This window comes from Lepidochelys olivacea (assembly GCF_965140295.1).
Source record: "Lepidochelys olivacea isolate rLepOli2 genome assembly, chromosome: 12".
NCBI classification, from domain to species: domain Eukaryota; kingdom Metazoa; phylum Chordata; order Testudines; family Cheloniidae; genus Lepidochelys; species Lepidochelys olivacea.
Window position 1 is genome coordinate 9,077,249 of NC_140422.1, and position 15,928 is coordinate 9,093,176.

Here is a 15,928-nt window from a genome sequence, read left to right on the forward strand (position 1 = left end):
TGGAATCCATCTTTAAGATGGTGCTTTTCCATTTAGAAGGAGGGGTTGGAACCCAGAGAGAGACAAAGGATTCCCGCCTTGTGCCAAAGATATAAAAGGGGGTGGAACAGAACAAAAGGGACCCAGTCATGTGGAAGCCCCTGCTTTTCATCTAAGATGCCTGCTGGAACTAACAAGGTCTGTACCACGAGAAAGGATTGGGCCCAGACTAGGAAGGTGCCTAGTCTGTGAAAGAAGTTTATTGGAACATCTCTAAGGGTGAGAGTTACCTGTATTCAGTTTCTTAATGTATTAGGCTTAGACTTGCTTGGTATTTTATTTTGCTTTTATTTTGCTTGGTAACTTACTTTGTTCTGTCTGTTATTACTTGACACCATGTACATTCTACTTTTTATACTTAATAAAATCACTTTTGTTTATTAATTAACCCAGAGTAAGTGTTTAATACCTGCGGGAGCAAACAGCTGTGCATATCTCTCTATCAGTGTTATAGAGGGCAGACAATTTATGAGTTTACCCTGTATAAGCTTTATACAGAGTAAAACGGATTTATTTGGGGTTTGGATCCTATTGGCACCTGGGTGTCTGGGTGCTGGAGATAGGTGACTTGCTGAGCAGTTTTTGGTTAAAGTCTGCAGCGCTGGGGGCATGGACCAGACCTGGGTCTGTGCCTGCAGCAGGCTAGCATGTCTGGCTCAACAAGACAGGGTTCTGAAATCCCAAGCTGGCAGGGAAAATGGGCTCAGAGGTAAATTCAGCACATCAGGTGACAGTCCCAAGAGGGTATCTGTGACTGAACCAGTCACAGGCCCTTTTTGAGATTTTATGATAATGTTTAAACAGTATGTGATATAGAAAAACAGCACAACTTCAAGCATCTACATCCACCCTGGTGATGACCACCAGATATGTGCCCAATATATGGCAATGTAGCCAGTACATTTTTCTAGCTGATGGGTCACCCCTTAGTGCTCAAAAAGACTACAACAAGATTCACCTTCCTCTTCAAGGCTGAGCATGCTGCCTCCACAGCTCCCCGAGCCCCTGCTAGCAAGAGAACCAGATCAAGGCCTGAGTTCCATGGCACACAGGGGAATACGTTGCATTCGGACAGCAGAGACCTGTCCTCCTCAGGACTCACTTGCCGAACCTTACCTTCCTCATGTGCGAAACGGGGAGGATCCCCACTTTTCTGAAGTGCTTGGAGTTCTTCTGATAGGAAGCGCTATCTATATACGGCTCTTTTCAATGACCTAACTCTCCATCACGTAGTATGATTAATTTTAACTGTACGTAAATAGAAGCACAGCTCCATCTTTCCTTTCTGGATACAGCTGAAAGATACAGCTGGCCATCTGCATACTGCTCTGTACATTTCCCACCAGGATCTTGTAGGAACAGATCCTTGAAAGGATGTTGATTGGGAAAATGGGCTTAAACTGCGCAATAACAAAGAACGTAGATGAACAAGCCTGTCTGAAGCGCTAGAGCCATCAGCCTCTATTCTGATCAAACTCCTCCTCACCCTGAAACTCAGTCACGCTCCCCTCATCTACAGTGCTTTACTCAATATGTGGAGGAGCGAAAGGAAACCTACCAACCAACCAAATACACATACCCTCCCCTCTGCCATTTCTCTCACCTCTACCAAACCACTCACACTAGAGTCAGACGCAGCCAGGGATGGGCTTACGTGTTCTGAGAGGAAGCACAAGAATCGGTGGAAAAGGAAGAGGAATAAGTGGGTTGTTTCTTTTAAGCCTTCTCCTGCCAATGAAGCTCCCTTTCCTAACTTCTCTCCCCATGAGACTCTTGCTGCTCTCATCCTTTCCATCCCTCCGTTTCTAAAGGATAAGTTTTATAGCTGCCTCTCCTGGCCACAGCACTTCTGCCTCGAGGGGATGGTGGGCCAGGGCACTTGTCTGGCTCTCAGCTCAACAGACCTTAGCTATTGCAGGGTTGTCTCACAAAACCTAGGCTTGAAACAGTTCCCATCCAACCAAATGAATAGCAAAATGAACGTCAAATACCATTGCAGCAACCATGAACTTTGAGATGCTGCTATGAAAAGATTCCCATGTAGTATGAAATATTTGTATGTGTGTGTGTGTATATATATATATAATAGGGAGGGTCCCAAACCAAGACCAAAGGGGTTGGATCACCCGCAATCTGCAGGTCAGGCCCATCTCTGATGTATAATTTTTTTAACCTGTAAGATTAAATGTTGCTACCCTACCTCTTCCAGTCCTCCTCAGTCTCCCAGAACTCATAGACGATGAAAGTGACTCCATCCGGGAGCCTCACTGCAGTTACACTGAAAGGGATGAGAGAGAGAGAGAGAGAGAGAGAGAATCAAAAGCAAACACACACACATATATGTTGTGCAAGATTACCTATTCCAGCCACACCACTGGATTGGGAGCGCCAAGCGATGACTTGTCAGCTTGCATGAAACTCACTGGCAGCAGGACACTCAGCTGCCAGAAGTGCAACACATCCCAGCTCCCTATGTCAGACACAGACATGAAAGTAATGACGATTAATCAGATACTGGAATGTTCAGCACCTTTCAGAAGCAGGACCGAAGGCTGCACAGCACAGTGATTGGATGGTGGATTCAGGATTTCTCCCTCTCACGGGTGCATGAGCTTGTAGCCTCTGTCTGAGTCCACCATTGAGACTGCCCATGAGTCAAAAGCCTCCATCACCCTCAGCCCCCAGAATGAACCAACACACCGTGTAAACAGCTAGCTGTTAACCTACTGCACTATCACTCCACTCCCTATTTACAGTGTGGCTGTATCTTCCTTAGAAGCGTGAGAGTTAAATAATTGAGTGGGGGGCAAACTACAGACAATCAAGATTATCTGGCCAAGGCCCGAGGAGAGATTAGCTGCATCCGATAAGAGCAGGGATTGGGTCTGACTTTTCTGTTTGGGGGGGGGAAGAGGAAAACCTGGCTTCGAATGAGCTAGCAAGTCTGTTCCAGGAGCTTCCATTCACTGACTTCACGTACAGCCACAGCACTTTCTGTGACCTCAGAATTGCACAGGAAAGCCACTACCCAATGCAGCTGTAGAGCACATGGCTTCCCTTGACTCTGCTTTGGGTCTTGTGCTTTCAGCTAAGGGCGCCTAACTCTCACTGCTTTTTTCTGCCCTCTGAGAGGTGCTGACACATGCCCTTATCCCCGTGCATAGTGAACGATGTACCCGACACTGTTTAGAACCCACACTTCTCCTTTGTGGGCCAACATCCCTGATGCACGACCCCTATGGCTCAGACTAATGTAAACTGCTGCACACACAGGCCAGCACAGTAGTGATTGGATTACATTGAAGGAGGACTCAGATGGAAACATTTGTCTCAGATCTGAGCACACTTAAACTGTGAGGTTTCAGAGTAACAGTCGTGTTAGTCTGTATTCGCAAAAAGAAAAGGAGTACTTGTGGCACCTTAGAGACTAACCAATTTATTGAGCATGAGCTTTCGTGAGCTACAGCTCACTTCATCGGATGCATACCGTGGAAACTGCAGCAGACTTTATATACACACAGAGATCATAAAACAATACCTCCTCCCACCCCACTTTCCTCCTGAAGCCCTGTCCTGTCCTGCTGGTAATAGCTGGGGGGGTGGAGGGTGAGAAAACCTGGATTTGTGCTGGAAATGGCCCAACTTGATGATCACTTTAGATAAGCTATTACCAGCAGGACAGTGGGGTGGGAGGAGTTATTGTTTTATGAACTCTGTGTGTATATAAAGTCTGCTGCAGTTTCCACGGTATGCATCCGATGAAGTGAGCTGTAGCTCACAAAAGCTCATGCTCAAATAAATTGGTTAGTCTCTAAGGTGCCACAAGTACCCCTTTTCTTTTTTTAAACTGTGAGGTTTCTGATCTGGGGTTTTAGGTGGATCCATTACGAAGACATAATCTAGATACCGATCCAGGTTTGGATTTCAAATTGTCCTTGCCTCATCTTGCCCGATTTTGAGGATGATGGGATTTTGGCTGGGGCTATATCTAGACTAACCCTAGATCTGTGTTCAGTATGTGCCATTTGTAACTGGCAAAGCGGTAGGCATTTGAGTAGCTAAGGCAACAGTGGTGCTATATGTTAAACTTGAGGAGATTCATTTTTTGAAACAGTTACTCCCATTTTCCTTCAGAGAGGTGGAGAATCATACTTACTGGAAACAGTCCCTCTGTCCTGCCACATGCTTCAGGTACTGCTTAAGGGAGCTACAGAATTCCCCCAGGTGCTTCTGGGAAACTGTCATCTCATTCCGCACCAAAAAGAGATACTGAAAAGGCAACGCAAAACAAATCAATAAAACAGGCGAGTTCTAATGCAGCTGGAAAGTAAAGCTGGTAGATTTCTTTGTTTTAGGTCACAATTGCAATCTTGGCAATCACCTGCTGTCATTTTTACATTAGTCTTGTGCTCTCTGGCTCTACTTAATTACTTGTCACCAAGGGCCTGAGTTCACGGAACGGCAGCAGAGGAAGCGCCATCTAGTAGCTAAAACATTGGAGACTGGTTCTGTTTCTGGCTCTTTCATTGCTGTGTGACTATGGGCAAGTCACTTCAGTTCTGTTCACCTCACACCCTTTGTCTTGTCTATTTAGACTGTAAGCTCCTGGGGCCAGGGCAGTATTTTACCATACATGAGTACACTGCCCAGCACAATGGGGCTCTGATCTCAGTTGGGGCTTCTAGGTGCTACCATAATACAAAAAATAAACATGAAGAGAATTTCTCTGTTGATGTTAATTGGACTTTCCCAGTTAGTAAGCAGGTAACCTGGTAGTGTTTGTAAGACTGAGCGGTAAGTCACTGAATATTTTTTTGCTTTAAATTCTAACGAGATAGTGTGTACATCAGACAACTATAATGAAAGCTTCTTCAGAAGATTATGACTGTTAATCAAAGTTTATAAGGAAGGTGCTGTGAACAGGTGTGTCCCGATCTTTGAAAGGATCATGGAGTGCAACTTCTGAGTTGGAGTACTGCCAGGCTAAAGGGCGGTGACAAGCCAATCGGTGTTAGAAGAGCATCATTTTCTTGGGTCTCCTAGGGAGGGGAAGCTAAAACAGATCAGAGATTCTGGAGTTTGGTTATTTCAAGACACAACCCTTCTCAACTCTGCCTCATTTGACCTGAGAAAAACCACCTGCATCAGAGTTCAGTGTACATCCATTCTGCACAAATGTGGTGTAATCTCACCGTATATCAGCAATGAATAAGCAACAGCGACAGTGGAAAGCTTTGCATGTTCTACAGAGCTCAAGCCACTGGCATTTCAAGCTTCCTCTTCTAGTGTCCCTCATGTGGTGTGTTTGCCGCACGTGTTGCCCCATATTTGGATCTAGGCCAGTGGTGGGCTGTGCGGCTCACAATGCTTTAAAGCTGTGATGTGACCAAGTGCATCTTGTTTTGATACCGGTACGTGACTTGTCTTCATTAACAGTCACTATATGTTACCCAAATCTCACGCTGTGCACAATAGTAGGATTGCAGGGGCAGCATCTGAAAGTTGTCTCGCCCCACTGTCTGCCAGTTATTGTAATACACACAGACCTGTAAGCAAACTCAAAGTGGACCAGAGAGCCCACTCCACAGAGTAATGTAAGATGCAAGCAATAGACCTGAGCCAGGAGGGAGGGAAATCAACTAACAAGCCCTATTTAGAAGGTATTTTGGTTCTAGAGCAAGGCGAACATCTCAGGAATACCTTTCTGTAATGCCCATTAACTGCTTGTGAATGGGAACAGCAAGGGGCAGGCTAAGCTCTGGCAACAATATTATTGGACAGGAAATCTGTTTTAGGCATGTGTAGTGGAAAGGGAACATGGAACAGAAGACAGTGAGTTTAATTTGCTGCAGTGAATACCAGTCGCTCTACAGGTAGAAGTCACTTCTTCGCATGCATTCTGCTCTCTCCCCACTGGGGAGTTTAATGATAGACTTGGGACCAAATTCATCCCTGGCGTCACTCCACTGAGAAGTAAGTGAAGGACACCTCCCTGTATGCAAGGTTTGGGGTTCTTTTGATCCAAAAAGGGAGTGGAAAAAATGGTCTTAAACTTGAACTCTCATGGTGGCATAGGGTCTACTCCCTGGGAATTTGATGCTGTCCCAATTAAATCAGTTCAGTGGGATGTTTCCACCTGCATTTGTAGGTGGGTTATAGGTGGTTTAAAGTCTGTAGGGCTGGGCAGAGAACTCAGCTGTACTCTGCAGAGTTGGTCCACGATATGTGGGCTAAGACTCTGCGTACTCCACTCTTTCCATTGGGTAGAGAAGATAAAACCAGACGACCAAAGGGATGCCTTGTCCAACAGAGGAAGGTGTAGTTCTGTGTCCTATTCAGAAATCCCATGCAGCAATGAAGGGCCTGCAGTTACTGTAGTTTGAGTCTCATTACTTTGCTGAGGTGCTAGGCATGGCAGCATCCCATGCTCTCACTAGACTGCTAGGGACAGAGGGGTGAGGGCTTCACCAAAGCTCTCCATGTTTTATTACAAACACCTATTCTAGATACAAGAGACCAATGCAAAGCACGGAAATAACCATCCCACAAGGATGTTTTTTCCCAAACCAAATTTCTATTCATAATCATCGATTTTAAACACTTTTAACAATCCCCCACTCTTAACTTAAAATACCCTTTCTCCCCAGAGACAAATGGGATATAGACACACCATGGAAAGAAAGCTAAACTGCTCTTCTGCAGAGTGAAATGAGTTTTTGGCAGTTCAATTTTCATACTCCATTTGCTTTTAATAATCAGTTGCACTGTTTCATTAAAAGTGAAGCTTCTCTTGATTAACCTGTTTTGCCCTTCAAAGCAAACAGTGTCACCGCCAATAAAGAGCGACGAAGAACGTGAAAAGCCATTTTTCCATGCATTCTACGTCTTTTCACACACATCATATGACAATAGGAATTGACATAACAGAAAGGAATTAGGGTGCAACCACCCTGGTATCCTGTCTCTGACAGTAGCTCATGCCACATAAAGCAGCCATCTTGGTAAAACATCCCACAATATATTTTTCAATACTATTTATCACAGGGTAAAATTGTTCCTGACAACAGCTACTGACCAATTTATTCCTTGGTTCATGACAACACAGTAATTTTTGATAGCTACTCTTAGCTTGATGACTACTTTTCTTTTGAAACTAAGCTGTTTGCACCTAAATAACATCCTGCAACCTTGAGTTCCACAGTTAACTATCCATTGTGTCAATATTTATTTCATTTTATTTGCATTTAATCTTGCTGCCTTCTAATAATTTCACTGCATGCTCCCTAGTTCTCATGTTACATGAAGCAGGATAAACAGAAGCAACTCACGAGCCTTTTCTCTGATACTTAATAGCTGAAATGTTGGTGATAACTATATAGTTAAGGATATACAAGTATTTCCACAATAACCCCCTATTTTCAGTCACTAATAGCTTCCTGAAATCTTCTCATATCAGGGTGAAATTTTCCAGGCAAGTTCTTTGTCCAAAGGCAAATGGTTTTGAAATGCATAAGCCAGTGATTTGTTCATTTTTATGTCTGGAGCTGCCCAACCCCACCTTCTCAGTAAACGGGAGGTTGGAGGCTGTGCAAGAACGGATGAGGCTTTACATATGCAACTCCCAGAATAAAAATAGTGAGCCCAGAGGCAGGGTAACACAAGCATTGAGGGTTGTTTTATTTTTTTTTTTAACAGACTGGAAAAAGACAAGCAAGAGCACATGTTAGTGCCTCCTACCTCAACAGATCTGTCCTGCCTTCAAGTTTCCAATCATAAATAGGCATATGTAAAATATCCTCCTGTGCAAAAATATCTATTTATACCTAAACACCGGGTGTGTAATTTTCAGCATTTTAGTACGTCTCAGAATAAGCAGCAACAGCCAGTTCTGCATTTAGCAACTGAAGGAACAGAGAAGGGTAAAGCACAAAATTAAGGAATAAAGTATTTAGCCCTGAGATAGCACATCTGAAGCACGTTATAAACATGACCAACTAATTTTCCTCACACCTCTGTGAGGCAGAGAAGTGCTATTATCCCCATTTCACAGATGGGGAAACTGAGGCATGGAGAAGGTACATGACGTGACCAAGGTCACAGGGTAAAACTGTGTCCAAGTGAGGATTAGAACCCATCAGTTTCTGTTTCAGCTCCCTATGCTCAGATCAACTGGTCGTGCCTCTGTTTCTTAACGTATACATTCCCAAACCAGAACGACGACCAAACAAACAAGAGATGATTGTTCGTCTCCTGCTTTGGCAGAGGCAGGTTTGTTTTTTTCAACGTTGCCCTGCTTATTTTGTCTCTTTACCAGTGCAACATTCTAGGTGATGACATAGATCTCTGCCTCCCTTTAAAATGGTCGGGGGTTGAAATAACAGAGATGTTCTGTTACTATCAGACTGATGTAATGCTTAACGTGACATATACAGAGAACAGCACAAGTGACAGTGGAGGCTTTGCAATGGCAAGGATAAGCACTATGCATAGGTCTCATTGAGTGGAAGTGAGTTTCAGACCCACTGCATGACAGCTCCTCTATTCTTAAGAGCGAGGTAAGGGCAGAAAATGGGTGTGTCTGAAGGCACTTAGCTACACATTTCCCATTTTGCCCCTCTCCTGCTACTCACTAGACAGGAGTAAGTTGGCAGCCTCATAATTAATGCAGTGTTTATTGAATGCCGGATCAGATGCTGCTGAGCCCCCAGAAACAATATGGCTTCCCCAGCACCCAGCCCTTCAGCCCCAATCCAAAAGTGCTGGTATTTCCAGGAAGTCGGGGGAAGACACATTGGCTATTCTGCACCCGGTGACCAATGTCACAGCCGCAGGGTACGTGTTGGGCATTCCCTGGTGCTCACTGCAGGAGGACGGCAGTGTAAACGGTCACCAAGGAAAATCACCTGCTGGCTTGTGTGGAGAAGGATTTCTGAGGGAAGTCGAGTCCATCATACGTGGCCTCACTATGTGGACATCCTTCCAGGAACAAAGACCCCATGCCTTTCTGCGAGGGAGTCAGGGACTCTCTGCTTCATGAAGACTGACATTTCCTCCCCCTGCAACATTTCCACCCCTCTATCCACTTAGGATTGTTTCAGTCCAATAGGGAACATCACGGGACCACCTCTATGCCTGTGTCACACTCACGCTGTGCCTGTGTCCTTTATGACAGTCCCTTTGCATCCCACCCAGATTAAACAGCAGCTGTCTGGCCTAGCATAAAGCACTCCCTCCCCCACCCCCGAGTGGAACGTCTCTCTGATGTTCCTCGATTCTGCTGGCTGGTGTGTGGCACCTTCACCTCCATATTGCCACGAAACCACTATCACTGGGCCCAGAACGAGCAGTGCACGAAGGTTCATTCAGCAACATGACAGTCTGACTCAGTGTCACGTTGCTTATTTTATCCTGCCTTTCATTCTGGCTCTGCCCCAGGACTGCTCCCTTCTCTCCTAAACAGCTCACTGTAATTGTTTTACATTGGCAACCCCAATGCAATGCTTTATAATGTTCTATGAGCAAGGCCTGGGGTCCAAAGACTGGCAGACATCACCACAGCAACATCCCCAGCTCATAGCAAAGATACATCAACATATATCCGTTTGCAGTGCATTAGTTTCCAAGAAATGCCACTTCGGTTTCCAGTTAGACAGCCACAGGCCGCCTCTAGATCAGAGAGCTCATGTACTAGAGCATCTCTATTTCAGGGAATTGAATGTTCACTATGATTGCTGTAACACTCCACACTTGCCCTCAAGGTTAAACGGGCTTGTCTTCAAGGAGAAACTATTTTGGAAAAAGGTAAGGTGTGAATTTAAAATGCTTATGGCTATTCTGGAATAACGCCCCACACGGATGCTCATTCAGGAATAAGAGTATTCATGCAGGGAGCTATTCTGCAATAGCTAATCCAATCAATTTCAAATACAGAACAAAAAGTTAGTCCCTGCCCCCAAAAGCTCTGCTGTAATACAAATATGAAATAAGGGTCAAATCTGGGTTGGGATTTCACATGTGGAGAAAGAGAGCTGTCAATTTCATTTAATATTTATTCCCTTAGAAATCTGAATCTGGATGAGAAACTAAACATATAACAAAAAAAGAAAATTTATCTTGGTGCCTTCCTGATTCCTAACTAGGGTACCGCTGAGATGGATGGTGCATTCGAAATGCCGAAGATAGAGCCTGCTTTTTAAAATCCTGGCTAAGATAGCAAGTACAATAAAACTGTTCTGTGGGCTTATGGGATTCCAAGCAACAGCTTAAGAGAGGCAGTTTCCACTTCATTTTTCTGTTTTAATTAAAATAACTGTGATCAATGCACCTTCCTACTTACATCACACTCCTCTGACAATAGAAAAATGACTGCAAGAGCCTTGAGGGAAAGAAGAAAGGCCTATTCAAATCCATAAGAAGGACTGCCAACCATTACGGGATAATTGGATTCTAGGCTCCACTGGTAATTATGAGCAAAGAAAGATATGGAGAAAAATCATCTTCAATGTCATTTTTCCATGCACAGAGGTGTGAACCACTAGCAGCAGTGTCATTCACACCCCGGACACAAGCAGGAGTCCTTTCAAAGGAGAAAGGCTTGTTCGAGTCCATTTCAATGCTGCACTGCTAACCCAATGGAGCGAAATCTTTAGAAGACATGCAAGCTTTGTAAAAGACCATAGAAACTGCCAGACTGCTTCAGATGAGTGGTGGTTCTATTCAGTATCAAGTCTCTAGTTCTAGAGACTCAACGCTTCAGAGGAAGGTGAAAGAAACCTCATACTACAAATATGGAAAAATCTATTCAAAGGGAAGATTCTTCCTAACACCCTTCACTTAGAACCTAGAAGCATGAAGGTTTATAGGCCTTCTACCTTTAAAACAAAATACATTCAGATCCTGTCTAATGTAACTGTGGATGTTCTCATTAGCCATATAAACATCCAGTCCTTTCTTGAATCCCAGCAAACTCTTAGCCTCAATTATGTCAGCTGCCAATGAGTTTCACATGCTAAATCTGCACAAAGTAAAAGAAAAAAAATCCTTTTTTTGTCTGCGTTCTTTGGAGGAAAGCAAAGGTTTCCAGATAGAACATAACATAAGAACGGCCATACTGAGTCAGACCAAAGATCCATCTAGCCCGTATACTGTCTTCTGACAGTGGCCAATGCCAGGTGCCCCAGAGGGAATGAACAAGTAGTTGTCAAGTGATCCATCCCCTGTCGCTCATTCCCAGCTTCTGGCAGCTTCATAGACGTTTGATACATCAGCCCTCTTTCGAAATTGCCACAGATATCCCAAACACAGTACACTGCGTGAGCTATTTTCCTGGTCTTTCTCCAGGGTGATAAGCATACTCTTGTCACAAAACACTGTGTGTTATATCAGGACACCACCATTTTTAAAGTTTTTAACAAGTCCCTGCGGTCAGTGCTCTGACTTAACAAGGACCATAAATCAGTATTTGAGGAACGCTTCTCCGCTGTTGCAGGTTGATAGAGGATAAGGACAGATGATCCCAGACTTTCAGGCTGTTTTTCCCTAAAGCAAACTTGAAACTTGCCCAGTTCATGAAGTATCTCCATTTGTATTCCTTTGTCCCTTAGAGTCCGACCACGCCAAGCCCTGAAGTGGTGGGCTTGCGATGCACAGGATAAATGCCCGGCCCTTCATTAGACAGGATGTCGAGGTGAGGGCACATGAAGACAGCAATTGCTCCAACTCTGACAAGCAACTTAAATCAAACGGGAAAGCCAATATTTAAACTGTGGCTCTTTAGACTGGCTGCCAATCTGTTGATTAGACCGCACCGGTATGTGCTTGTCCAGATGTGCTCTGTCCATTTCTCCGGCACTGTGATAATGGGCTACATAAAATGTCATAGGGCTTTGTTCTCACCGTAAGCATAACTTCTCATTATCTTGGATTTTCACTTAATTTTGAAGAGGTGCCATGCAGGGAATCCCTGCTGTCCTCAGGTGCCTCTGTTAAAGGAGGACTTACCAGTGTGAAAGGTAAGGTGGGAAGGGCACAGAAAAAGTTAATGCAGTCTATGCTATTCTATACAGGTTCTTATACCGCTCTCATCTCCACATTATCTCCCTCCTGTTTCCATGAAATTTGGAGGGAGGCAGGATGATGCCTCCCTAGCCACAGCGAGCCAGACTGTCCTCGGAGGAGGATGACCTATCCCAACCCATGCAGTAATGGGGAGATCTCAGTGTACATACGGTGGATTTTGGTGCCTACTGGCAACCAAATAGTAGCTCAGAGCCCTGAGGGACCATTCCTGGAACTAGGAATGGCTGGAGTGCAGAGGCTCTCCAGCCACAATCTTGTTCTTTTAACCACACCCCTGGCAGGCTGTGGATTTTGTAGTGTCTTCCTGGCAGTGTGAGCTCCTCCCCAGAGCTCTCTCTCAGCACCACATTGACCCCCTAACTTTCATACCTTTGCCAATGTGAAAAAGTCTCTCTCCAGTAACATCATAAATCCCACACATGAACTGCAGATCTATCTAAGCCTTGGGAGTCTTCCAGCATCACTGGAAGCTTCTAGCCAGGCCCCTGCTCTGCTTTTGAGTATTAACTACAAATGGATCCAAACCACAAAGCTTGGATCTGAACCCAAACTCTGGCTTCGGTTTGGTTCAAGCCCATCTTAGTTACTAATAAGTAAATGCATGGGCTTATTTTCGCCATGCTCCTCAGCCAGAATGCAGCAGACTGCTGCATTTTTATCATCTGCACGTTTTAAAAAAAAGACAAGTGGTTTGCAATGCACGATGTAGCAGAGCTGAGCAAACAGTGCAAAACATTTTATGGGAATTTTTGTTCACATTTTAAAATAAATTTCCCTTCAGCCATTTTCACAACCTCTTTTGGTTCATTTTATGCAAACAAATATTATTAGATCTGCATGCCACTGTGTTGGGTCCTGTACAAACACACAGTAAGAGACAGCCTCAGCCATGAAGACCTGACCCTCGAAGCTGTTCTGGCACATATGGGCGTGGGAAACAAATTTTAAAGTTGCCTGTCTGAGTATTTGTGAAAACAGAGTTCTACATTTGCAAACATAAACAATTATGCTCAGAAGGCTTGCATGATTATCCAATCACGAAATAAACACAATGGCAAGTGAAGTATGTAGGGTGACCAGATGTCCCGTTTTTAAAGGGACAGTCCTGTTTTGGGGACTTTTTCTTATATAGGCGCCTATAACTCTCTGTCCCGTTTTTTCATAGTTGCTATCTGGTCACCCTAGAAGTACATCACCAGTCATGACTAAGCAGCACAGTTCATATTTTGAATGTTGAGTAATAGTGAGGAACCCCTCAAGTGAAAAAAAACAACAATAAAAAAAACCCACAGCAAAGAGCTAGGTACCAATGGCATCCAAAAAACTAATAAATTGGAGAATCTACAACCTACTCACAGATGGTCAATAAGCCGAAAAAGAAGTGACATTCAAATCATTTCTTTGCTCACACAACTACTGTTGATGTTGGTATCAATGCACAAAAACACCGCAGTAGTGACAAGCATACGGAAAAACAAACCCACAGCATCTAGCCATGAGGTGTATTTATTCTCCCAGACGAGTTCCCTTTCTAAAGACAAAGTCTCCTTCTGCATACTGTCTAGAGCCCATTCTTTCATGGCACAAGCTGAATGGCAGCAGTTTCTGATAACAAGGTTTTGACAGTGGTAGGATTGGTTAGCGTCCTACCTTAGCACACAAAACAACCTGTGACAAAACAGCCATATTTTGCAATGTGATGTACTGTATAGTCTCTACTGATGGACTTTCATTCATCTGCTGCTGCAGACACAGAAAAGGTGCAAATCTATATTTGTCTTGAAAACAGAAAACGATTAGTGCCATGAAGTTAACTATGGCAAAAGAGGTCCACGAAGCTCTTCAGGATGCAAATGTTTAATTGTCATTTCCCAATTCAATCATGAAATCATTTCAGGAATTCTAAATAATCCATTTTTTCCCATGGAAGGATCCATTTGCTTAAATTCACAGTGCTATAGAAACAGCACTGCTGATTCAAGGAAATGTTAATGAGCAACTTCATTTGATACAGTTAATCGCGCTATTGATTTCCAGAAAAGGTTAATGTTTGCTTCTCTGAGAAATCCTGAAAATAAAGAGAAGTGGGAATCCCCCTTCACAACTCGTAAGTGTGGAGTTGTTGGAAAAGAAAGCTTTGCCCATTTACAGCTAACTCGGGGTTCTCAAACTGGGGTTCTCCTTCGGGGAGTCACGAGGTTATTTCATGGGGGGGGTCGCAAGCTGTCAGCCTCCACCCCAAACCCCACTTTGCCTCCAGCATTTATAATGGAGTTAAATATATTAAAAAGTGTTTTTAATTTATAAGGGGGGGTCGCACTCAGAGGCTTGCTGTGTGAAAGGGGTCACCAGTACAAAAGTTTGAGAACCACTGAGCTAACTTAAAGTTTTCATGCGAAGAAAAACAGATAACAGGTGGTATTTCTGAGCCAATGCTTCGTCTTGCTGAAGAGTGACATCACATGACACAGTAACCCCCCAAAGGGGTCCAGAAGAAGAGACTTTCCTCTTGGTTTAAGCTCACCTTTAGAGCCACAGCTTTAGCAGGAAGAGGCCAAGTGTGACATGCAAATATGCTCATGCATGCATTCATATTTGCATATGCAAACAGAGGCGTTCATATTTGCAGGGACCGATCCCATTTGTGCGTACTCACCGTGCAAGCTGTGCTTTCGCTGTCTGACAGTCTCTGGTGCAGGTCAAACCAGAGAGTCTGAAAAAAGTGCAGAAAATACAAACACCATTATAATTGCAATAAACAAGGAAAAATGAACGGTAACGGTCTCTATCAGGGTTGCAAGGTTAGCTGCCCTGTTCAGGTGTTCTTTACCTCTCCTGGACTGGAATTTCACAGTTCCCCCACTCTTAGCCAAAGCCAGGGGCTACAACACCCTGTATATCAACTATACTTAACCAGCAGGTCTGACTGGGTTCAGCATCCGCAGTCCTTCCCTGCGAGAGTCGGTGACCAGTGGTGTATACAGCCAAACAGCCTTCTTAAAAGTACAGCATTGCTTATTCTCACAGTAAAAACAAAGAACTAAGAGAAAGAAGGATTTAAAAACAACAGTCTACACACATGGCTATCTAACCTATAGCCCTAGCATCCAGGGATGGTGACCTAGGCAGGGCCTCTGCCGTAGGAATTGTTTTGGGGAAGTTTTATGACCTATGCTAAACAGGAGGGCAGGTTAGATGATCACAGTGGTTCCCTCTGGCCTTGGAATCTATGATCTTTTGCATTGTTATAATGAAGATGGACAGACTTGGAGAGGAAAGTTCGCCATGTATTCACAGAAGAGTAGTTACACTGGGTTGTGTAAGTGCTGACATGGGCTGGAGGCAGCGTGGGCTGATGGTTAGGACTCAAGAGAACTGTGTTTAATTCCCACCTCAGCCACTGGTTTACTGGGTGACCATGGGAAAGCCACTTTCTTCTCTCAGTGCCTCAGTTTCCCCATCTGTAAAATGGGGATAATGATAGGGCTCTCCTTTATAAAGTGCTTTGAGATCTACAGATGAAAAGCACTAGATAAGGCCCAGATATTACTATATTATTTTTAGCCTCTCCTACGATGTGGTCACTTGTCTCCTAGAGAATAGCTACACACCCTGCCACAATTCACTTGATAGGGACCAAACAGCTGACTTCCTAGTCACAACCAATAAGGGTTAGATTTCTACCATACAGAAGTACAAGGCTCCATATCTCTGAACCATCATGTCACACCATCAAAAGTAAATCTGCATGCACACACTGTTAGCTCACAATAACAAGCTGAACAAATTAGTTCAACTCATCTTAAAACCC

The 15,928-nt window shown here is 44.1% G+C and overlaps 1 protein-coding gene across 4 annotated transcripts in view; it reads right to left on the reverse strand.

Moving 5' to 3' along the window:
• Positions 1 to 15,928, reverse strand: part of NECAB2 (N-terminal EF-hand calcium binding protein 2) — a 368,846-nt gene that overhangs the window by 11,541 nt on the left and 341,377 nt on the right. For all 4 annotated transcript variants that reach the window (XM_084644586.1, XM_084644587.1, XM_084644588.1 and 1 more), the window contains 3 exons: positions 14,774 to 14,830; positions 4,196 to 4,308; positions 2,240 to 2,317 (listed from right to left, as the gene is read on the reverse strand). In XM_084644586.1, coding sequence (XP_084500712.1) covers positions 2,240 to 2,317; positions 4,196 to 4,308; positions 14,774 to 14,830 — 248 coding nt within the window. The remainder of the gene's footprint in view (positions 1 to 2,239; positions 2,318 to 4,195; positions 4,309 to 14,773; positions 14,831 to 15,928) is intronic.